The 26,057-nt window shown below is 38.5% G+C and overlaps 1 protein-coding gene across 1 annotated transcript in view; it reads right to left on the minus strand.

Annotated features, from left to right (window-relative positions):
* Window positions 1–4,588: 4,588 nt before the first annotated feature.
* Window positions 4,589–26,057, minus strand: part of plcl1 (phospholipase C like 1) — a 210,316-nt gene continuing 188,847 nt past the window's right edge. The window contains exons 9-12 of the mRNA XM_038301953.1: window positions 19,338–19,541; window positions 12,525–12,600; window positions 12,106–12,215; window positions 4,589–5,423 (exon numbers count right to left, since the gene is read on the minus strand). Of these exons, the coding sequence (XP_038157881.1) occupies window positions 5,226–5,423; window positions 12,106–12,215; window positions 12,525–12,600; window positions 19,338–19,541 (588 nt within the window). The 3' untranslated portion in view covers window positions 4,589–5,225. The remainder of the gene's footprint in view (window positions 5,424–12,105; window positions 12,216–12,524; window positions 12,601–19,337; window positions 19,542–26,057) is intronic.

Below are 26,057 nucleotides of genomic sequence, written 5' to 3' on the forward strand. Positions count from 1 at the left end.
ATGCTCTGCGTGCGATCAAGAAGTCTCCATGCTTTGCCTCTCCGGGGCAGCGGAGGTCTTCCAAACGCTTGTCTGCTTCGGCGGGTCGAAGGGGAAATAACATCCGGCTGCGACCCAGAGCAGAAATCCTCATGAACTGGAGCGCAGCTGCGCTAACACACATCCCAAGGCCTCCAGTGAGTCGGATGGTATTAATAGAGCAGAACCAGCAGGTGCTGCCACTGCTTCTACGGCTCAAAGCCAATTACCCAACCCTGCAGGTCCACCTGCAGACGCACACATGCAGCAGGAGTTCATCCAGGGAGCTCCACCACCTTCTTTCCTCCTGTCACCTTCACTGTTCAGGAGGAAAACTCCTATTCCTCACACACTCAGCTATGACAGTAACGTTATCAGGTCATGCTGCGGCCATGAGACGGTCTCACCCCCTGAAGACCATAAGGACGAGGTCGTCAATCAGTTGAGACAGTCCACCATCCCTGACTGTTTATTTCCATCAGCTTCTAAAGGCCACCGGGCCATCCGAGGGTCCGACTGTGGCCCCCCAACCTTCTTTAAAGGGCCACAGTACCCATCCTCCAGGACAGAGCAGCTGTTTATTCACACATTTCTCTTAAAAAGTTGTTAGCTTTGACATGTGATGAAGGTTTGGTCCACAGACGAGAGTTTAAAGGTCCAAGGAGGTTTTTCTGAGCAGCTCAGTTTGGTCCTGGTTTTAGTTCAGCATCGTTTAGTCGTGTTTGGTTAAAGCACAACAACAAGAGAGTAGAAAAGTTAGTTTGTTAAAAAAGAAGAACACATTTACACACAGATCCTTCCCACAAATAGTACATCACACCTGAGTCCTAGGATTATGAGAATAAAGTCGTAATATTTTGAGAATAAAGTCATAATATTACGAAAGTGAAGTTAAAAATTTACAAGAACCAAGTCATCATACCAGTTTCAATAAGAAAGCTCCGACCAGAACAACCAAACAGCAACCTGAGTGCGCTTTGTCTGAGACATGCTGATAATAATCTGATGCTAAAAGACTTAATATTCCCTTATTTGAAAAACCGATGCCAAAGTATAACTTCACAAGATGCTTTTCATTCCTAATTTAAGAGAAGACAGAGCTTCTTTTAGACTTTATTCCCGTAATGTTACTATTTTATTCTCGTAATATTGTTACTTTATTCTGGTAAATTTAGACTTTATTCCCGTAATGTTACTATTTTATTCTCGTAATATTGTTACTTTATTCTGGTAAATTTAGACTTTATTCCCGTAATGTTACTATTTTATTCTCGTAATATTGTTACTTTATTCTGGTAAATTTAGACTTTATTCCCGTAATGTTACTATTTTATTCTCGTAATATTGTTACTTTATTCTGGTAAATTTAGACTTTATTCCCGTAATGTTACTATTTTATTCTCGTAATATTGTTACTTTATTCTGGTAAATTTAGACTTTATTCTCGTAATGTTACTATTTTATTCTCGTAATATTGTTACTTTATTCTGGTAAATTTAGACTTTATTCTCGTAATGTTACTATTTTATTCTCGTAATATTGTGACTTTATTCTGGTAAATTTAGACTTTATTCCCGTAATTTTACTATTTTATTCTCGTAATATTGTGACTTTATTCTCGTAAATTTAGACTTTATTCTCGTAATGTTACTATTTTATTCTCGTAATATTGTGACTTTATTCTCGTAAATTTAGACTTTATTCTCGTAATGTTACTATTTCATTGTCGTAATATTGTTACTTTATTCTGGTAAATTTAGACTTTATTCTCATAATGTTACTATTTTATTCTTGAAATATTTTTATTTTATTCGTGTAAATTTAAACTTTATTCTCGTAATATTACTATTTCATTCTCGTAAATTTAGACTTTATTCCCGTAATGTTACTATTTTATTCTCGTAATATTTTTACTTTATTCGCGTAAATTTAAGCTTTATTCCCGTAATGTTACTATTTCATTCTCGTAATATTTTTACTTTATTCGCGTAAATTTAAACTTTATTCTCGTAATGTTAGTATTTCATTCACGTAATATTGATACTTTATTCTGGTAAATTTAGACTTTATTCTCATAATGTTACTATTTTATTCTTGTAATATTTTTATTTTATTCGCGTAAATTTAAACTTTATTCTCGTAATGTTACTATTTCATTCTCGTAATATTGTTACTTTATTCTGGTAAATTTAGACTTTATTCTCATAATGTTACCATTTCATTCTTGGAATATTTTTACTTTATTTTCGTAAATTTAGACTTTATTCTCGTAATGTTACTATTTTATTCTCGTAATATTGTTACTTTATTCTCGTAAATTTAGACTTTATTCTCACAATGTTACCATTTCATTCTCGTAATATTGATACTTTATTCTCCTAAATTTAGACTTTATTCTCGTAATGTTACTATTTTATTGTCGGAATATTTTTACTTTATTTTCATAAATTTAGACTTTATTCCCGTAATGTTAATATTTAATTCTCTGAATATTTTTACTTTATTTTCGTAAATTTAGACTTTATTCCTGTAATGTTACCATTCATTCTCGTAATATTGTAACTTTATTCTCCTAAATTTAGACTTTATTCACATAATGTTACTATTTTTTTCTCAAAATAATTTTACTTTCCTTTATGACATCAGACCTGAGTGAAGGTCCCCCCCACCCTTCATCATGTCAAACAGAAACGATGTCAATCAATTCGGCTCCATTTAAAGTTATCAACCGGTCGTGCTGGCGATACGGATCCGTACCGACGTTCTGTCAGACCAGCATACCTACAGTCAATACCCGTTTATCCCTTTATTTTTGTAGGAAAATACACTTTAAACTACCTAAACTGGCGTGTATCCCTTAAGTCATGTACAAAAAAACAGTCTAATTCCTTACTTTTTGGTGTTTTTTTTTAAGCGTGTGGCGATCTAACCTTAAATTGTTTTTTATGTACAAAGCTAAAGAGATCCGTATTGACTATAGGTATGCTGGTCTGACACGATTCGCTCCATCTACTGCAGATGTTTAACCCTTTATAGGGCACTCAGTGGAATACTTAATATAAACGGCTAACCATAGATACTTCCGGCTCAGCAGTGTAATATAATCAGGACTTCTTTTAATCCTCACATTATTAAAGCTTAGCGGACTCCATCGTTCACAGCCTTAATAACTTTTCTGATGCGTTTCCATTTTTTCTTTTCTTTAGCTTGTCTGATGTCACGGTGGGACACCTTCAGAGCAGTCCACTGAAATCTGACTGCACCCTGTCTATCTGTGTTTTAGTCCAGGTCGTTATATTATGCATCAGGTATTAAGAAATACAAACATAGAACCAAACTACAACTATTTAAATTTCTGGAACAGATCAGACGCAGACGAGGGATTTAACAGAGAGATGTAAACACATTAATCCCCTCAGAAGAACCGTTATTTACCTTTTGCACAACGACGTTCAAAAGGCTTTTAATAATTAGTGATAGAAATAAATGAGTCACAGTCAATAGCGGACGTCTGGTTGCAGAATGAGGAGGAGGGGAGGGGGGACTCCGCTCAGGTCTACATCAGATCAGGTCTACCGACTCGTCTCTCTGACTGCCGCTCCATATCTTCCGCTTCCTGAAGCGGTCTGCAGATTCTTTCAGATTCTGTCAGTCAATCTAAGAATTCATCTCTGAATTACATGTTCATAGCGGGTCATTCATGGTGCCTTGCAAATGTATGCATTGATTTTCTGTTAATCCCTTAAACTTAACTCGCCATCTGAGTGGAAACACACAGTAGTGGTGGCATCATGCAGGAGGGAAGTCTTTTGTTGCGATAGCAGGGAAGCCGGTCAAAGTTGATGTGAAGATGGATGGAGCCAGAGCTAAATTGACTAGTTATGATCAGTCCAGACCTAAATCCAACAGATTCTGCTTCCAGCCATTCATCATACAGCATCTACCTTCAGTCTGACTGAGCCGGACGGATTTTCCAAACAAATATTGACAGTAATTTTAGTCTAGATGTTCGAAGCTTGAAGGGAAATGTGATTCTATGATGAAAAGAAAGAAAAACGAGACCTTCTCATTCATTGGTTGATCTAAATATGCTGTTTAGACAAAGGCAATAACAGCTGAAATGGTTTAAGATGCGGTGCCACCGTAGCGACCAAAGCAGCTTTTAGTTGTTCCATGTTTTCATTTCTGTCACATAGAAGTTATGATTTTATTAAAGAAAAATTGGTCTAATACTTTGATTTTTTTCAGAGTGAAATTTGTTCCATTATTGTTTTGACAAAGAACAAATTTTGTACAGGGAGGAAATTTGAAAATCTGGAGATCAAACTTTGAAGAAATTCTAAATATTTTTTCTTATTTTATACTTTAACATTTTTTTTTTCAAACTTTTTTTCCTTTAAAGGATTTTATTTTTTCAGTTTTTCTCTATTCCTGTGTATCACGCTGACTTTTACAAACTGCATCCATTTCAAATCACAGATCAACTTTTCTTCAATAAAATCTGTAAAAAAAAAAATAGAAAAACAATAAAATAGGAAATTAGAAAAACAAATCTGAGAAAACATGTCTGTATTGCATTTTCTACTTTCAAAATCTTTTTTTTTTTTTTTTTGCAATAATAATGGAACAAAATTCTCTCTGTAGTTTGTCTCCATGACTTCCTGCTGCTTTGAGTGTCGCATTAAATCCCTATAAAACGACACGCTGAGGATGAATTCAACATGAGAAAATGTGGATATTTTACTGGGGTATGAATACTTTTGCAAGGCACTGCAAACCTGAAGCTCCTCTTGAATCCAAACCTTCTCCTTAGCTATAAAGACGCCGCCACCTTCCACAGAACAGAGTTCAGTCGTTCAGCTGTTGTTTTTTTTCTGTTACCTGCAGCTACATCTGAAGCAGAGGAACTTGTGAGGGAAGGATTTTAGAAAGACTTCGGTTTGTTCACAACACAGAGGAACGTCCAGGAAGCGGCTGAAATGCTGAGGCCACTCTACATTCATTTCCTTCTGTTGCATGGAGTCAGCGATGGCCACAGACTAATCCACCAGAGTTCAGGATCTTCTGTTCCTGCTGCAGACATTCATGAGTCTCTGCTGGCTGTACCATCATCACCACAATAAGGCTTCAGTCTCGTCGCTGCTTAAAGGGATACGCTGCCGAAATGACCCCCACCACTCTCCCCTCTTTAGATTTCGGATGGGGGGTCAGACGCGCCCGTTGCCGTGCGTGCTGCCCCGCCGGCCCGACGCGTGTTGGGAGGAGTAGTGGAGCTCCGCGGTGGAGAAGCTGTTGGAGGAGTTGGAGGGAGAGGGGGTGAGGCCGCAGGCTTCGCAGGCCAGAGCCAGCTGCCGCAGGGTGTCCAGGGAGTCCATCTTAGCTCCGCGTAACAGGTCACTCTGCCCCTGAAACAAACACCCACAAACATCTGTCACATTTTCACGCAAACCTAAATAGGGACTTTTTTTTTCTTTTTTTGTTTTTTTATTCATTTTGATATTGACTTTTTTTCCTGCTAACCACGAACATAAACACGTTTGGCTCCTGGATTTCATAATTTTCATGGATCATTTGTGGATATCTACTCGCATGTTTGGATCTTATGACAGAATATAAGGACCAGGCTGGAGATTTATCCTTTTTTTAAAATATCAGAATAAAGTTAAAGATAAAAGATAAAATTATGAGAACAATGTCAAATTATAAAGTCAAAATATTATGAGAATAAAGTCATAATATTATGAGAATAAAGTCATAATATTATGAAAATAAAGTCATAACATTTTGAGAATAAAGTCAAATATTTTGAGAATAAAGTCTTAATATTATGAGAATAAAGTAAAAAATGTTGAGATTAAAATCATAATATTTTGAGAATAATGTAGTAATATTATGAAAAAAAGTCATAACATTTTGAGAATAAAGTCTTAATATTTTGAGCATAAAATCATACTATGAAAATAAAGGCATAACATTTTGAGAATTTAATCATAATATTACGAAAATTAAGTTGAAAATTTACAAGAATGAAGTCATCGTACCAGTTTCAGAAAGAAAGCTCCGACCAGAACAGCCAAACAGCAACCTGAGTGCACTTTGTCTCAGACATGCTGATAATGATTTGATGCTAAAAGACTTAATATTTCCTTATTTGTAAAACCGATGCCAAAGTATAACTTCACAAGATGCTCGACATTCCTAATTTTAGAGAAGACAGAGCTTCTTTTAAGTTTTCATGGATTTTATTCTCGTAATGTTACTATTTTATTCTCGCAGTATTATAAATTTATTCTTGTAAATTTAGACTTCACTCTCGTAATGTTACTATTTTATTCTCGTAATGTTACAATTTTATTCTCGTAAATTTAGACTTCACTCTCGTAATGTTACTATTTTATTCTCGTAATGTTACTATTTTATTCTCGTAAATTTAGACTTCACTCTCATAATGTTACTATTTTATTCTCGTAATGTTACTATTTTATTCTCGTAATGTTACTATTTTATTCTCGTAATGTTACTATTTTATTCTCGTAAATTTAGACTTCACTCTCATAATGTTATTATTTTATTCTCGTAATGTAACTATTTTATTCTCGTAAATTTAGACTTCACTCTCGTAATGTTACTATTTCATTCTCGTAATATTGTTACTTTATTCTGGTAAATTTAGACTTTATTCCCGTAATGTTACTATTTTATTCTCGTAAATTTAGACTTCACTCTCATAATGTTATTATTTTATTCTCGTAATGTAACTATTTTATTCTCGTAAATTTAGACTTCACTCTCGTAATGTTACTATTTCATTCTCGTAATATTGTTACTTTATTCTGGTAAATTTAGACTTTATTCTCGTAATGTTACTATTTTATTCTCACCGTATTATAAATTTATTCTTGTAAATTTAGACTTCACTCTCGTAATGTTACTATTTTATTCTCGTAAATTTAGACTTCACTCTCGTAATGTTACTATTTTATTCTCGTAATGTTACTATTTTATTCTCGTAATGTTACTATTTTATTCTCATAAATTTAGACTTCACTCTCGTAATGTTACTATTTCATTCTCGTAATATTGTTACTTTATTCTGGTAAATTTAGACTTTATTCCCGTAATGTTACTATTTTATTCTCACCGTATTATAAATTTATTCTTGTAAATTTAGACTTCACTCTCGTAATGTTACTATTTTATTCTCGTAAATTTAGACTTCACTCTCGTAATGTTACTATTTCATTCTCGTAATATTGTTACTTTATTCTGGTAAATTTAGACTTTATTCTCGTAATGTTACTATTTTATTCTCACCGTCTTATAAATTTATTCTTGTAAATTTAGACTTCACTCTCGTAATGTTACTATTTTATTCTCATAAATTTAGACTTCACTCTCGTAATGTTACTATTTTATTCTCGTAATGTTACTATTTTATTCTCGTAAATTTAGACTTCACTCTCGTAATGTTACTATTTTATTCTCGTAATGTTACTATTTTATTCTCGTAAATTTAGACTTCACTCTCGTAATGTTACTATTTTATTCTCGTAATGTTACTATTTTATTCTCGTAAATTTAGACTTCACTCTCGTAATGTTACTATTTTATTCTCATAATGTTACTATTTTATTCTCGTAAATTTAAACTTCACTCTCGTAATGTTACTATTTTATTCTCGTAATGTTACTATGTTATTCTCGTAATGTTACTATTTTATTCTCATAATGTTACTATTTTATTCTCGTAATGTTACTATTTTATTCTCGTAAATTTAGACTTCACTCTCGTAATGTTACTATTTTATTCTCGTAATGTTACTATTTTATTCTCGTAAATTTAAACTTCACTCTCGTAATGTTACTATTTTATTCTCGTAATGTTACTATTTTATTCTCGTAAATTTAGACTTCACTCTCGTAATGTTACTATTTTATTCTCGTAATGTTACTATTTTATTCTTGTAATGTTACTATTTTATTCTAGTAATATTATTAATTTATTCTCGTAAATTTAGACCCCATTCCCTTAATTTTACTGTTTTATTCTCGTAATATTGTTACTTTATTCTCGTAAATTTTACTTTATTCCCATAATGTTACTATTTTATTCTCGTAGTATTATTAATTTATTCTCGTAAATTTAGACTTTATTCCCGTAATGTTAGCATTTTATTCTCGTAATATTACGACTTTATTCTCGAATTTAAAACAAATCTCTTGCCTGGCCTGAATACTGTGGTAGGATCTGCAGAATAGCAGCAGCTCCGTCTTTCCTTGCCTGAGGTGGAAAACTGACATTAAACTGATTAGCACCATCTAAAGGGCCAGAGTAAGAAGTCAGTGACCTACTTCTGCTGAAGTCTAAGACATTTTGGAAATCGTGTTTTTATTAAGCTGTAATTATACTTCTTATGCAATTAATTGTCCTCCCCTAAGGTCCTGACTAGGCCACTCCATCACAGGACTAAGCTCTGATCTAACCTCCCATTAAAGCTCCGGCTGTATGTTGATGGTAAATCTCTGTCACTTTCTCAGTCTCTGCAGCATCAGAGCATTTTATCTAATGACCTCAGTGTTCATCTCCATCCATCACAGGAAAGCCTCCAAACAGCCTGATGGTCCGTCTCTCTCTACAGCGATGCTGCATTCAGGATCACTAGACGTTTTGTTTTACATGTTGGTCTAAATCTGATCAGATGAAACAGGCTTTTCAATCCAGGAGGCGGATCTCTGCAGCTGACAGAGGAAATGAGGCTAAAATCACATAAAAACAATTTTTAGATGATCAAATAAAATCCTGATTCCTAAAGTCTAAAGGGTATAAATGAGCTTCAGCAAATCCACTCAAATGTTACATCATTATCTGTTGCCTTTTCCAACCACCTGGGGGCAGCAGCCAGCTGTTCCTGAGGCCAGAAGATGGCCCCCACCCCTCTCCCTGACTGTGACCTGGATGTCTGGATCTAAGCTAAATATTTGGATGGATTTCTTGGTTCCTAAAGTGCTGCTGCTGGAAGGAGGACTGAGATTAGAGGCTTTCTGGAGGCGCTGCGGATCAGGATGAGTCGAACGGCTGCACTTTCAGCACCCGAGACATCTAAATAGAGACTTCACAATTTCATTTCACGCTAATCTGACAGAAATAACCCGGTGCAGCTCTGTGCTTCCACAGGAGGGAAAACGAGACGCAACTGTCACTCTTCTCTCAGTTATTCTGATTTCCAGCAGCTTCTGAATGTTCAGCCTCTTCTTTCTACAGCAGATTCCTTATTTTGTCTTTTAGATGCCAGAAAAAAATCACTACTTCACATTGAATCCTGTCATGAAGACAAATGTTGGAGGAATTTTATCTAATAGTCTGACGCAGTTGATGAACATATATCAGCCTGAGTTAATTGGGTAAATCAACCAACAAGAACACGATTTTTATTCTTGAGTCTTTTTCTCTCTAGTTTTCCTTATTTTAGTTCTACCGTCTTTCATTCGTAGGATTTGTCTAGAGTTAACTCTCCACCTGTGGTCACGCCTGTCGCTTTAATCCTGTTTTCCACTTCACCTGCTCAGGTGATCCCTGCCTTTGCTGTTTTATTTATTCCTGATAGTTTGCTTCCCACATTCCCGTGCTGCCCCTGCCAGCCTGTCTGCACTAGGTTTCATTAAAGAACTGCTAGCACTAACATAGACCTTATTCCTAAAGCCAATTACAGATGACATCACAGCTTTTATACATTGAGCTGCCAAGATATAAACATCTAAGTTTTCGCGAAAAGATATTAAATGCAGGGTGAATTCAATGTTTTAGGGAACAAACCAGCAATAAAATATTTCATCCCAGTCAATCTAACAATAATATAGGCAAACAGCTTGCCATAGGGCGGTTTAGAGACCAGAACCAGCCAGTGATGTTTGGCTGCAGACCTGCACAATGCTCTTTTATCTGAAACCTTCAGGAATAGCATGTCTCACGTATGTGCTGCTGGATTGCATTAGAAGGAGAGGACATTATTTATGTGATGTGAGAGCTGACTTAAATCTTTCCCTACTTTCCCCCACTTAAAGACCAATAAAAATGTGTTCTATCATAATTTTTGGGTGATTTTCTTTTACTTATTCCAACATTATAACAGTTTTTTTCTCATAGTAGCTTCATCTGGTCTGTTCCTGTTTGGCTGTGACTCCATCCTGGAGAGAAATATCAGCTGTGCTGCTGCCATCAACACCTTTGTTTCTAGATGTTGGAGCTTGGCCTGTTTTCCAGTGTGGTCCTGTTTCTCTGACTGTGACTAACTGGATGTGCTCTCTTCATCCTCTGACATGGGAGCTGGCTCGGAGCTCGTCTGCCTGGCTGTGTGTTTCCTAGACGGGGCCGCCTGTGGAGCTGGTTGACAGTTGCCTTTTGTATCTATGCGTCTTTTTCTATGTCTGCTTCTGTCTCCTTGAACCCCGGTCGGCCTCAGCAAATAAACTGAATTGAAATTAAAATTTTCTTTCTCTTACAAATCCATGTTTCAATGTGCCTCCCACATGCTATGAAATCTGCTGTTTCCACAACAAAAACACTGCGAATAAAAGACGATAAATAGAAATTATAAAGTTTGTTTTGAATCTACTGGGGAAAAAAACAGAAGTTATTGTCTATTGTGGTCATGTATCGAGGTATTCAGTAATTCACTGAGAGCAAGCAAAGCTAGTTAATTTGAAATCACACATCCTCCATTGGCAAATCTATGTGGTCCAACAGCAAAGGGAAGAACAACACAAACAATACTAAAAGAATAAAGAATATATGATATCATACTTGCAAACACACATTAATTCAATTCAGTTTATTTCTATAGCTCCAATTCACATCATGTCATCTCAGGTCACTTTACAGTTCATCCAGATCATCCAGTCAGATTGAGTCAAAGTTTTCTATCTAAGGAAAACCAGCTGATTGCATCGACTCATTGACTCTTCAGGAATCCCTCACACTAAGCATGCTTGTAGCGACAGTGGAGAGGAAAAACTCCCTTTGAACAGGAAGAAACCTCCAGCAGAACCAGGCTCAGTGTGAGTGGCCATCTGCTGAGGTGACATTAGAGATGTCTTTATAAAAGGAGTTAATTTGGTCATTTTTATATATTTTTGAAACTTATCCAGTTGAACTTATAATTTCGCAAAATATTTCTATTCTGAAGACCCAAGAAATAAACATGGGAACGTAAAATATTTCTGGTATACTAGCTTTTATTTTACTTGGCTTTTACTTTGAAAGGCTTCAAATAAACTTCCGGCTCTTCCAGCGCAGGAGAACCTCATAGTGCACGTCTGCAGCTAGACTCTCTTAGAACACAGCCTAAAGCCACAGTGGGGCTTCTTTATATCGGACTGGAAGGTGATGATTTATACCAAGGGATGTTTAAAAACAAGCCAAGGAAAAGATGTTTTTGCTCTTCTCCCGACTGGTTTCGGCAAGAGTAGCCTGGCTGTTAGTACGTCATATGCTTTGTTGATCTGATTGGTTTATTTGGCCCGTCTGTCACCAACATAGGCCAATCAGCTAACCAGTATTTTCGCCTCTTCCCAAAATTACTTCAACGGAAGGTTTCCAGATGGATATGCGGAGCAAATCGACGACGAAAACACAACCACAAGCCAGGCTACTCTTGCCGAAACCAGTCGGGAGAAGAGCGAAAACATCTTTTCCTCTGAGAAAAGCCTCCAGAGCAGTGTTTTGCTCTTCTTTCAGTGAAGAAATACTCTGTAATTCAGATAAAACTTGCTCGAAAGCCACGCTAACGCTAGTTTCATCGGCTAAAGCCGCCATGTTCTTTAGACTGAACTGTCGCGCTTCTCGTTGCGTCACACCTCAACCCGCCTCAAAGCCAACGCTGATTGGACGTTCGTTTGGTGAACGGCTCCAAATTTTCTTTAACGGAGAGTCTCCAGACTGATCTGCGAGTGAAACCTTGAAAGCTCGCGAGATCAGGATGGTCTCACGAGGCTAGTAGCTGCGTGCAACGATTGAAAATATTGCAGAGTGTATGCCCAGCTTTAAGTACTGAGAGGAGGTCATCATTGCTCTCAGTTTGCATATCGGTACCTTGAGCACGGTGATGTTCCAGGTGAAGCCCTCCACGGCCTTGTTCAGCTTCCGCCCCTTCAGTCCCTCTTTCTCACAGAGCCTGGACAGATCCTCATGGAGCTCCATTCCTGCCAAACGCAAAACAGAGAGGATGGAGTCGTCGTCATGACAAAAAAAAACCCACAGGCGTGTCAACAGCATGTCTTCACAGGTGTGTCATCAGCAAACAGCTAATGTTTCTGACATTTACACTGGTCCTCAAAGGTCAGCAGTGATCCAGCACACTGAGTGGGTTTGAAACTACACCAGGTGACGACTGATGGCTCCTCCTGCTGCTGGTTGGCTGGATTATCTCCTCACACTGGATTTACTAAACTTCTGACTTAAAGTGTTTTTCTGCTGGTCTGTTTGTGTCGCTGCGTGCAGCACTTCATTACCTTCTCTGTGCACCTGGTCGATCCTCTCCTGAACAACATCTGTGTTCTCGATCAGATGTTTCTGGGCAGTGATCATCTGTAAGGAATGATTTGGATGTTAGGTTAAGGATCTGGCTTTATGGGTCAACAGCAGAGGCGTAGCCAGAACATTTTTATAGAGGTTCCCAGGCAATAACCAATGAACACTGAGGGGCGGCCCAAAGCGGACAGGCGCCAGAACCTCTGGGTCAATCTACGCTGTTCCAACAGCAAAATTAACGAGAAAAACATCAATATTTTCTAAATAAAGACAAAGTATACTTTACTACAGCCTTTGCTAACAACCTTACGCATATATCTAAACATCAAGGGAAGGTCTGGGGTTAACATCTTTTCCATGGTCATTACTTACCTACTTTGATCAATAATCATTCTGCATAAAACGGATATTTATAAGTTCTATATCTACATAAACTGAATATTTTATATTTTTTTATTAAAACAGTTATTTATCTATTTCACTGAAGACTCCTAGACTCCTCTTTACCTCTTATAACACAAAATGAATTTCTTAAAATGGGACGAATTCTATACTTATCATCTTTAATGTTGATGTCAATAATTAACCACAAAAAATGTAAATGTTTTGATATTCCACTTCAGAGTATTACTGCTGCCGCCATCTGTATTGGAGGGAAAAAATGGTAGGGGTGGCCAATGATTGGCCCACTATTTAGCTCTGCCCCCGGTCAAAGTGATAATGATGGTTTGTAAAGCATCTGTGAAATACTTTTTTATTAAGCTGTTTCTTTGCTGAGAGAATGTGTGCAACACGTATGCGGAAGTTACGTCCCGTCCTCCATTCCCACCACTTTTTGGTGCTGCTTGAGTGGGAAATTGGCGGTGAGTTCAAATACATGGGCTGCGTCCTTTGAAGGATAGATTCGAAGGCCGATTAGGTCATAGCGCGGCGCCGAGGTCGCATAACGAGCCCGATTTGAAGGACGGTCCAGTGTATCCTATCTAGCCTCAGTTTTCCCAGGATTCTTTACAAATCAAACCAAACTGGCTGCTCCGTGATCAGGGGAAAAAGGGAAATGACGCCGATCAGTTGTGAATATTGGAAGTTCAGTTTAATATAATCCAGTCTTTGAATAGTTCCGTCTAAAATGAATGAAAATAGTTGTTTTAATGGTTATTATGTCGCAGATATGTGGCGGTAATGACTGATTTATCTAAAGTTTTTATCTGTTACTGTGTAAATGGGTTTGTCTTTAATTTAAGGACAGATTCTAATATATCTGCAGACTGGGGACTATAAATCTGATAGGATTTTTTTTTTTATTGCTATTTTGCACAATTTGCTTTACTAAGTATTTTTTGTTGTTGAATATGAGAGATTTTGCAGATACTGTATATTTTTTTGGAAACACATTGCTTTGATTTATTTATATCTTTCTATCCCTTTTATAGAATAGAACAGAAAATCCCTTCATTGTCCCACAATGAGGAAATTCTGGTGTTTTCAGCAGCAAAAAGAGTATTTAAAAAAATGGTCACACAAATATGGACCTTAGAAAAATGTAAATGTAAGAATAACACAATATTTTAATGGTTAAGAGATAAAAAAATAAAATACTTTACTGTAAAGTGTTTTAACAATATATAAAACTGTGCACCTGGAGAATATATAACAATATAAAGCAGTGGACAACTTCGTTGCCATATGAATGACTGCTTTCTCTGGCCAGAAGTTCGATGGCAAATCCTCCCTCTTCAAGTTGGCGATGAATTCTGATTCCTGATCCTCCCGTCCGTGGAGGATCAGGAATCAGAAAGGTGGAATAACTCTTTTTTTCACTTTTACCCGATGTATTCCAGCATCCAGCTGCCATGCACGTGGGCATTGTCAGTTTCACTATAGCTCTGGTGAATTTCAATGGTGAAGTCCTCTGGAAATCTTCAATAATTGTTGTTGATGCAGATGTGTCTAGTAGTTCACATTGATTTAGCTTGTAAAGCGGGGAGAATGGCGCTAGGCTTACCGCACCGTGACGTCACTGCTGGAAGATGGCAGGAGGGAGGGGCTACTATATTTGGGCCAAGATGGCTGCTCCCAGACTCAGTGATCACAATGAAAATTATCATTTTTTAAATTTTTCTACTTATTAACGCTAAATAAATTCATTAAATCACAGCGAACATATTAGTTTTAGGTAGAAATAATGACCTGTTGATCATTTCTTGCTGACTGGACTTTTCATTTAACGCTGATACTGGCACTTACAGTTTTTAGTTTATAAGCCTTAATATAATTGTTATTAACTCTTTAATTAGCTTTTATTCTTGACTTGTTAATTTATTTTTTTCAACTTAATTTCCAGTAGGTAATATATCCTTCAACGGCTCATCTAATTGGTCAAATGCCAAAATAAGATGTGCAGCCATGTAGCAGCATCTTTGATCAATGGCTGGATATAGATCTTGTGCTTATAGACCTCACTGAGGGACGGGGGGGGGGGGGGGGGGGGGGGGGGGGCTCCATTTGTGAGGGGTGTGCAAGGGATCAAAAATAGTAACTTGCCCTATTAAATTTTCAAGTTATCTTGAACAGACAAACATTACCTCCTTTGAAGAGGCTCTAAACTTCTAACCCAGAAGCACAAAAAACAACAGAGAGTCTGTGACGAGTCAACCTGTCTGTTTTGAGCTCAGAAAGGTGAGTCCAGGTGACACCAGCTGTTGCTTCCTGACACCAACCCGCTGGCTTCATATCCATCATATCCACTGTTCACCAAACAGTTTGCTGCTCAAGAAGAGGAGCGTTTGTTTTCTGCGGCGTGTGTAGGTGTAAATAACTGACAACAGGTGGGAGAGACACGGCTGATGCAGGAGATGGATGGAGGAGGTGCAGCTGGCAGCCACGCTGTGGAGGTGTGTGACAGGAAGTGAGTGGGTGACTGTTACATGCATGTCTGAGGACAGCGTTAATGCATGTAGACGTGCAAATAATAGACCGGGAACGATCAAAACGGAAACCTTTAAACGAGGAAATCAGAAGAACTGAGGGGAAGTCTGCAGAGGGATTTTAAAGTAAAACATTCACAATGAAAATGTGGTTAATTCAATTTGATTTCCTTCAAAAACAAAGCCAAGGCTGCCATTAGCTAAAGTGACTCCTTCTAATCAGACTCCTGCTGCAGCCAGAGAAACAACCACATCATCAGGAGAGCAACGGGCGATTAGAGGCTTTACTGGTTTGATTGGAATAAATGGCAGCCTGTGGAGCGCTTTACGTGTTTCCATCTATCCTCACGCCGCATTTCAGGCAAGTCTTAAAATGATGGTGTGAATTCTTCCTCTGTGAGTTGCTTATCAGTGTTTCCCTAATATTCATGTTATTCTTTATCATTTTCAGATGCAGAATAAAAGTAGAGGATTTCACTAATGCAACCAGGCCTGCTTTTTTACGGAGCGTGCCTTTATCCACGTTTCATTCACGCACTACACCCTGAAGTGTGCACCTGGTCAGGGTGCAGGTGAGGGCTCCAGTGTGTGTGTGTGTGTGTGGGGGGGGGGCTACAAGCATCCAAACATTGGAGGAAGGAGATAGGAAGTACTTCGGCCTCTACAGCAGCCGAGGCCTTGAACAGACAGAACCTGTAACTGTTTTAACAATCTTAATGCTAATGTTAGGTTTATCATTTATACATCATGTGCATTGTTATTCTGTTAGTCAGATTAGACAGAGTAGAAGGCCTTCCTTCACATTGTGGATGTCACTGTGTGTACGGAGATCATCTAATCAGGACAGCCTTCGTGTCTTTAAAAATACACAGGATATGGGAGCATCTTGGAGCCGGTCTGATAGAGGAGAGCTATCTGTAACCCTGAAGCATAGAAGCAAGCTGCATGGAGTTCAAGACATGGATGACGTGACAGTTTCTGATACGGACAGCTAAACATCAACATGATGCAACACATAGACTCATGAGCTATAAGAAGCAGGAGATGACCTTGTTTGGGGCTCAATCTTTGCCGGACACTCGCGGACGTGATTTTGAGCCCACAGCTGTGCAGCTCCAAGCATTTTCTCTGTCCTGTAACGACCTGATATGGAATAAACTCTGTTATTTTTTACTCCTGTTTTTATAGTCCTTTTTTATATGTTTTACCCAGTTTGAGTTAAAAGTAGTAAATAACTTGCTCCCAGGAAAAGGACCATGAGGAAGCCCCCGTGGCGCACCGGCTTTTTTAGGGGACATAACTTCCTCATTTTAACACTAAGATAATATTTTACACCTGCTACAAGAAAACATTTGGTTTCAGAAATGAATGGCAGTAAAATATGAGTCATTTTAAAGGAAAAGTCCTGTGTAGGTACCAGATCTACTCAGGCCCACATGGTTGCCAAGACAACGATAATCACATCCGTGATTATCGTCCGTGTGCCGAGTAGAGAGCATCTGTAGCGTTAGCGTGTCTAATGACCGATTATGTTTTACCGGATCGATAACAAAACTGAAAAAAAAAATTTGTTTCTGGTGAACAAAGTAACTGTTAGACCATAAAATAAAGAGCTGGGTAGCGCTGTGGCTAGCTGTGCTCAGTAGCTAACGGGTTAGCCTCTTTTAGCTTGCTCAGTTAGCCACATTAAGCTACACTACTTTTAAATTTGTGTCAACAACAACGGTTCGTTTTCTACAAGTAGAATAACTGTTTTATTTGAACAAAATCTTTACGAAAGTTATATTATAAGATCTCCCATTTGTCCTCCTCTGCCCTCAGATCTAAATAAAGAGTAAAAATAAGCTGAGACTTTTTTGTCGCCTTGTTAAATGGCAGAGCTCAGTCTGTCTTAGAACGCAGTACTTTCCTTCAAGACTAACGATGATTGCTTTCTACTTTTAGCTATTTTAGATCGCCAATGAAAGGTGAAATAATAGCAAATATTGGTAATAATATGTTGAAACTCCAAAAGAGATTTGATCCTTAAGAAACGGGTGGATTACAGTTTGTCTGAGTGGAGTTTATATATTGACGTCACAAGAAGGGGCGGGGCCCCGAGCAGATCTGGTACCTACACCGGTCATATTCAGAATTCAAACTTCTGAAAGTTCTTTAAATATGAAATGATTCCATCCTGTTCAATAAATGATCAGTGTTTTTAATTCAGAGTAATTTTCATGTGAATGTGCTTTACTGGAGGCATCCATGTTTGTCAAAGAACACTACTGCCACCTACTGGTTAGTGACGTCACGGTGCGGTATCGGCTGTTGATCAAGTCCCAGTGCTGTATCTGGTGTTTGTCACAACGCGCTATTATCCAAGTCATCTTGAAAACATTCTTCTTCCAAATGTCGGCTACATATTACGGGTTTTTTCTCTGGCCAGAAGTTCGATGGCAAATCCTCCCTCTTCAAGTTGGCGATCCAACGACCAACCCGTCCGTGGAGGATCAGGAATCAGAAAGGTGGAATAACTCTTTTTTTCCACTTTTACCCGATGTATTCCAGCATCCAGCTGCCATGCACGTGGGCATTGTCAGTTTCACTATAGCTCTGGTGAATTTCAATGGTGAAGTCCTCTGGAAATCTTCAATAATTGTTGTTGATTGCAGATGTGTATAGTAGTTCCCATTGATTTTGCTTGTGCATGTGCAAGAAGTAGTCCGGTTTATCCCTTTAGTTTATCCCCGTTTAACCTTTTAGTTTTGTACGAAAAATGCATTTTAATCTACCTCAACTGGCGTGTATCCCTTTAGTCCTGCACAATAAAACAAACATTTTAAGGTCAGCTCGCCATATGCTTCAAAAAACAGCAAAAAGTAAGTAATGAATAAAGGGATGCAGCCCGTTGAGGTAGTTTAAAGTGTATTTTTCTTACTAAATGGATAAACAGGTGTTGACTCTGGGGATGCTGGTCTGACAGATTACCATCATAGTCTTGATTTAGGTGGTTTGAGTTAATTAGCTGATTAGAGTGTGGGACCAGGGGCCATCAATTTTGAACCTTTTCACAATATTCTAATTTTCTGATATGATGAATTTGAGATTTTCATTTGTTGTCATTTGTAATCATCAAAATTAAACAAAATAAACCTCTGAAATATATGAGTTTGTATGTAATGTATGAATATAATATACAAGTTTCACTTTTTAAATGGAATTACTGAAATCAATCTACTTTTTCATGATATTCTAATTTTATGACCAGCACCTGTAGTTCCCGCCCTTTCCGGTTGAATTCTTCAAATGATATTTTTTTTTTGGGACTTGTAAAAGTGTTTTGAATGTTTTTTATTTGTTTTCTTAAAATGCTATTTGTTTTGAAATTTTAAATATGTTGTTTATTTTTTTTTATGTAAATTTGTTTTCTGAAATGATCATTTGTTTTGGAACTTGTAAACGTTTTTTAGATTTTGTAATGTTGGTTTGCACCTCCAGGCCACCATAGGTATGATTCCTTCTGCAGTCTTTATCCCACAGGATAAATATCTTATTTAACTAAACTTAATTCAGTTTTACTCAATCTAATTAATCCTTTTCAACAGTGTAGATGAAACGCTGCGGTGCTTCAAAGTGTAGCAACTGTAGAAAAGGTCAAAAGACTTTTCCGATCAAAGCTGCATGCTGTCGATCATGGCCTGGGGGGCAAAGATCCTGTCCTACATGATCACGCAAGTCGTACTTCCTACAAGCTTTTCTTTCTACTTAGATGCATCTTAGTTCACTGGACTTCAATGAGATGTTTTCTGTTTACATAAAGCTAGAAAAAAATCTTTATCTGGATAGAAAAATCCCACCGTTTGCAATGATTTCGGACATACTGACCGTGTCGTAGGCAGACAGCAGTTTACGAGTCGCCTCCGAGAGGCTGACCAGCGGCTCCAGACAGGGGTAGCCCTCCCTCAGCACCATGGCGGCCCCCATGGCTCCCTCGGGGCTCTGAAGTCTTGTAGCCAAGCTCTGGATGCACTGTTTCAGTTTGGCCACGGTGGGGAGCCCGCACTGATCCTTGAAGCTGGCCGTGGAGCACTGTAGGGGGAGAAGAAAGGAAGAACGTTGGAACTACGCTGGTTCCTGCAGCAGACGTCTGCATTCATCAGAAGAAGAGGCAGTTTGGCCAAAAGCTGGAGCAGAAAATCAAAAACTTGACATGTTCCCAGTCACATTCTGGGTCTGGCCCTGACCAGGGAAACGACTTCAGGTCTGGAATAGAAACTCTCTGCTCTGTGAGTGAACGCCTGCATTGACAGAAAGAGCTGCAGCTTGGTGGGCGAACGTCACAGCCCACCGTCATTGAACTGTGAAGCTGTGCAACAGCAAGAGAGGTGTCAGGGATGCTAAGTGATCCCGAGGTAGTGAAGGGAAAGGACTAGGAGGCAGAAGAAACAGTAATAAAAGCTTTTTTTAAAAGCCTTTCAAATGACACCCAGACCAGGCTGACCCTGGCTGGGCTCCTGACGGACCCTACATACAGATCTATAAATGCAGCTGAGCCACTGATGATCTGGTTTATTCCATCCCTGCTACAAATAACTCAAGGAGCTAAAGAAGCAATGCAACATTAACTCCCTCAATGATGCATGCAGTATCTATAGCCCTTCCTTTTCATTTTCATCCTTGTGACGGTTGGCATATGGTGTCATTTTCTATTTCTTCAAACTGTAAAATCCATGCAACAAACTAAATTATAATAAAACTAAAATGCGTTCTTTAAACCAAACTGCGATGTTCCTTTTGTATTTGGCGAATTTATGTTAGAATATTTTGCAAAAATATGTTGTGGTGCATGTAAAGGCTAATCATTCTAATGTGAATGAGCAATGCAAATATAATCCATTGCTTGCTAGCAGTGCTGTCTGGTCGTGTTAAACCGTGTGGATTAAAGTGGAATCTGGAATAAATTACAACTTGCAAAAAGTCCCGCGATCAAGACAACTTTAAGGTAAGCTGTTTTGTTTTTAATTTTGCGACATGTTGACATGGGCTCATAGGTATTGCTTAAGTAGGTTTCGGCTCATTTTCACTAAAAGGTGGGGTTCATTGTAACCTGATTCCCCCAGATGGATTTGCTCCGCATATCCATCTGGAAACCTTCCGTTGAAGTAATTTTGGGGAAGGGGCGAAAATACTGGTTACCTGATTGGCCTATGTTGGTGATAGACGGGTCAAATAAACCAATCAGATCAACAAAGCATATGACGTACTAACAGAGCGACGACGAAAACACAACCACAAGCCAGGCTACTCTTGCTGAAGCCAGTCGGGAGAAGAGCAAAAACATCTTTACAATGTGTTTTCGTATTGTGTTTCACATTTGAGACGCACGCATTTGACTGTGCGTCTATTTTTTCGCGGGGGTGGGCCGGTGTAGATGAAAAATGCCAGGGCCGAAAATCGTTCCCAGTCCGAGACACATCGTGTCTGTTCTGGACATAATTTTACATAAACTGCTGCTGAAACGTCTTCATTAAGTCTGGATGTGCAGGTTGGTTTTCACGCTCTCAGCAGACCCGGCGGCATGGGCGGGCATTGGGGGGCCGTGCCCGCCCAGGGAGGCGCCCGTGCCCGCCCTGGACTGGCAGCCTTCTTTTTTTTTTTCTCTTCCTTTAACTCAGCGTAGCCAGCTTTCTATTATTCCTCTCTCATTCTGTCAATCATACAATTCAACCAATCAAACCGACGACTAAAGACAACATCCAATCAAACAACAAAGGGGGCGGGAGTCGCGGGACACTGAGTCAAACATACTTCATGGTCGCACATGCTTTAAAGCTACAGTGTGTAATTTTCAGCGACATCTAGCGGTCAGACTGCAGACCGCCGTAACATGAACATCTCCCCCCCACCGCTTCTCCCCCCCAACAGTACGGCGAGCGTTACAGGACAAAATGTCTTCCACGACGTCCGCATCACCTACCTTCTCAAGTGATGAGGTTTGTTTACATAGATAATTTTAATACTGCCATCTATTGTTCAGTACCGTCTCAGTTCATCTCTCTCAACTTGCCGTAGTTACTTTCGAGCGTAATGGGCGATCTCGCAATCGCTAGTTTGTTGGCTCTGCGCTGCCGTAGCGCAAAGATGTCTGCCTCCATGGCTGCGAGACCCGCTCCTATGTAATTATAAATAACGTATTCTAAGGCAACGCAAATATTAAGGTTAAGAGGCTGAGCTCGTAGATGATGATAAATAACATAGTTATGTATAATATATTACATTTCTGACTGTATATCCCTGTAGTTATTACACACTGTAGCTTTAAATACGTCTGGTCACCAGCCAGTGCGCGAAATGTAAGCAAGACAGATAGCACTGAAGTAAAAAAACGCTTTTCCAATCAGTTTATTTTTAAATAAATCAAATGATGACAATAGAGTTTCAGGTGCAATATAGTCATTCCAGCATATATGTGATCTATGTGCCTGGACTGAGTCCAGCTTGAATTTACACAGAAAAGGTTAGCAAATACATCAGCTTTACATTTCCTAAAGCAAACCTATTTCAGTGCAAAGCTCATCTAAAAAGGGCTAATAAGATATATGAAAGTCTTAATGCTGTTTGTTTCCCAGTGTAAATATTAGGCTTGTCCCGATCCGATCCACGTATCGGATCGGACGCCGATATTGGAAAAAAAAATGCGTATCGGCAAAGCATGTAAAATGCCGATCCAGACTGCCGATCCAGTTTAAAAAAAAAAAAATCCGGTCCGTATTTTCCAGTTTCGCCGATTGAAACGATGCATTCCACTATTTTGCGCCACTGTTTCCCTGTTTTGGATTTTTATTAAAACTTACAGTAATAGTTGCACCTTTAACTGTTTACGGTTTTACTGTTCACTGTGCAATTTCAGATTGCTATTCATAATTTTGTCCAGTTTGTGTTTATCTCTTAATAAACAGGTAAGTTTGTTGTTACCAATCATTGTGTTTTATTCAATCTCACCTAATTCAGCTGGCTAGATGTTATCAAGAGTACTAAAACCCTTTTCAACATGAGTCTTACAACTAAGGCTAAATACTTTAACTTAAACTTAAATACATGCTCGGATAGGCTGGTATCGGCCAGTATCGGTATCGGATCGGAAGTCCAAAAACAATATCGGTATCGGATCGGAAGTCCAAAAACAATATCAGTATCGGATCGGAAGTGCAAAAACCTGGACATCTCTAGTAAATATTATATATTGCATGCTTTCTCTTTCTCCTGCAGGGTAATTTGTGCCTCTTAAAAAAAAAAAAAATGAAATGAGCTCAGAACATTTAAACCTGAATAATGCCCCTGACTGAATGATTTAAGCCCAAAGTTACACGTTACTGTGTTTTATGAGGTCAGATTTTATAACCCGCAGTCAATACTGCACTCAGATTTCTAAATAGTTCACTTTGAAAGACTCTGATTCAAACTAGGAGTTAACTTTTGAGTTATTTGAATGGCCACAGCAATACACTATTGTTTATTTTGTATATTTTGTGGATCTTTGACTATTTAATCTGGACCTAATTGTACCTAAAATTTTATCAATAACAATGTTCAATAAATGTTTTTCAACAAAATACAGATGTAACACGTATCCAGTTTCTGAATGATTGTAAAAAATCTTGTTTCTACCAGCAGCTGGGGGAGACATTAGAACATGGTTCAGAAAACCTGTCAGGACACATTTTTTTCTAACACTAAGAATCAAACAAATGCTGATTTCTAATTCAGCAAATTATTCTTAAAGGATTTTAAAATAATTTTAATAAATATTTTTATAAAGATTTTAGATTTATTTTACTGAATGAATGGTGACAAAGCTAGTGTTAAGCTTGAAGTAAAACAAATTTTTGCTGAAAAAGTGTGCCCCCCCCAAAAAATGGAATGCCCCCCCTTTAATTTCTTTCTGCAGCCGGGTCTGGCTCTCAGTGTTCTACTCTCACTATGGGTCTCAGTTTTTTTACACTCTTCCCATAACAAAGTAATTCAAGAGAAATAAAATAACAAAAACTTCATTCTTATATCCAAATGAAGCTTAAAGGCTCAGCTAATCAAATAATTAACGTATAAATCAGCATTTTATTCAATTCAAATTGTAATTCCTACTAAATAAAAAAGCTCCACCATTGAAAACCAAACCTGTACATGTCACCAGAGCTGAGAAAATCCCATCCCCCAGAAGTGAGTAAACTCCGCCCCTAGAGGTGAGTAAACTCCGCCCCCAGAGGTGAGTTCAACTGTGTTGGTCAGAGGCAGCAGGATGAAGCCTGGGTACAGATGATCAGTCATGAAAAGACCTACTTTGTTTACTTTTCTTTTTATTCATTTGCTACGTTCTTCCAATAATTATCTATTTTAGAGAAAGAAATTGAAAGAAATTTGTTTTGTTTTTTTCTTTTTGAATGTATGAAATCCAGACAGAGAATTCTGCAGAGCCCTTGTTTCTATCCAGATACAGAAATAAGAATTTCTCTGACATGAACGCTCTGCTTTGTGTCTAATTGTACACAAGGTCGATGACCCTCAGGTTGGAGAGCTGCGTTGCTGCAGAACTCTATCCTTTTATGTTCCTTTCAGAGAAAAGAAAAATAGTCTTTGCAGAAAAAGGCCGACCGTCTCACAGCTGCAGTTTAGGGACCGACAGACCGCATCCTCCCTGCTGAGTCAGGACAGGCGGTGTGATCCAGAAGTGATTTGAATCGGTATAGAGACCTGGATCTGGGTTGGCTCTGGGATTTAGACGAGCGGACTCTGACCATTCCGGACCATTAGTCCAACCCGACAGCTTTGCATCATTCTGGGGCCAAACATGTACAGTATTTTTTTGTATATATATGCATATATGCACCTCTGCACAAGAGCACAGGTTACGGTTAAACCCATGCAGTATATTAAAAGAGTAAGAACAGTAGGAAGAGGTGCAACTCGTCTTCCCACCTTGCCCAACAGTACATGTTAGCTTTCAGTGATAAACCAGTGGGAGCTGCAAGGCCAGCCTTCACTCCTACTAGTATTTATAGATGTTTTATTGTTTCTCTGCCTATTTCTCCTCCTCCCCCTCCTTTCTTCTTCCCTCTGAATCACCCTGAACACCTTGCAGCTGGAATAATCAGCTCCTCATCTTAGAGGAAAGCAAGCATATTTTGCACAAAAACAACCTGCCTTCTTTCTTTTTTCTTTATATACAGAGCTGTGTAAACAATTAAAGCTGGTATTAAAAACTAGAAATCATTTACAAAATGTACATTAGTTTCAAGACACAAGAGAGTGAAGAAATCTTTATTCCTTTACAAAATAAAAAGAAGCAAAAAAAAAAGTGGCTTCACCAGAGCAGTTGCTTATCTGTAGCCGAGAGGAAGCGGCTGGATCAGCTGATCAGGAAGGCCAGCTCTGTGATTGGATGCCCTCTGGACTTTGGAAACAGACGATCCTAACTAAATGAACATCTCTGTTTGATAATGTCATGAAGCTGGTGCTGAACTGGAGAGCTCCTTCAGTGACAGACTGCTGCACCTTAAATGCACCAGGGAGCGTTATCACAGATCCTTCCTCCCAGCAGCTGGAAGACTCTACAACCACCACTGTTCCCAACAACCTCCATCAGTTGCTCCATTCATGCTGATTTTGAACAATTTCTACCTTAGTCAGTTAAATAACCTGCTGCTGTCATTCTGCACATCTCTAATGTTGCTGCTATTTTCAAATATCCATTACTGGAAAAATGTCCATAGCTGTAAATTGGTTGTTTATTCTCCAGGTGCACCGTTTTATATTGTTAAAACACTTTATAATACAGTATTTCTTAACTCTTCACTATTAGGTTATTTTTAATACATTTTTCTAAGGTCCACATTTGTGTGACAATTTTTTCTAGAATCCTTTTGCTGCTGTAAATGCCAGTATTTCCCAATTGTGGGACAATAAAGGGATTTTCTATTCTATTCTATGCTTTTTATGCTTAATCAACTTTTTTAAAGTCAAATGTTTTGTTACTAAAAAGAGAGTATGATACTTTTACTTCAATCTTTCAAAAAAGAACTGTAGAAAATATTGTTAAAGGTTGAATAAAGATCATCCCTGCAGAATAACTGAGAAAGTAGGAGACAAATATTGAAAGTGTGTTTAACCAAGATCAATATATGATCATTATTTGTGGTGAGCTGCAAGGTGTCGCAGTTTGTAGCACTGTTGGAAGAAGGTTCTGGGTTCAATTCTCTGCCTGGGATCTTTCTGCATGGAGTTTGCGTGTTCTCCCTATGCATGTGTGGGTTCTTTCTGGGTACTCTGGCTTCCTCCCACAGTCCAAAAACATGACTGTTAGGTTAACTGGCTTCTCTAAATTGTCTTCTGACTATTTGTCTTCAAGCCATACACTGCTGGAGATAGGCATCAGCCCCCCCGTGATCATGATGGATGGATGGATGGATGGATGGATGGATGGATGGATGGATGGATGGATGGATGGATGGATGGATGGATGGATGCATGGATGGATGCATGGATGGACGGTTGGATGGATGGATGGATGCATGGATGGATGGTTGGATGGATGCATGGATGGATGCATGG

This window comes from Cyprinodon tularosa, unplaced genomic scaffold (assembly GCF_016077235.1).
Source record: "Cyprinodon tularosa strain WSP-4 unplaced genomic scaffold, ASM1607723v1 ctg479, whole genome shotgun sequence".
In the NCBI taxonomy this organism is placed as follows: domain Eukaryota; kingdom Metazoa; phylum Chordata; class Actinopteri; order Cyprinodontiformes; family Cyprinodontidae; genus Cyprinodon; species Cyprinodon tularosa.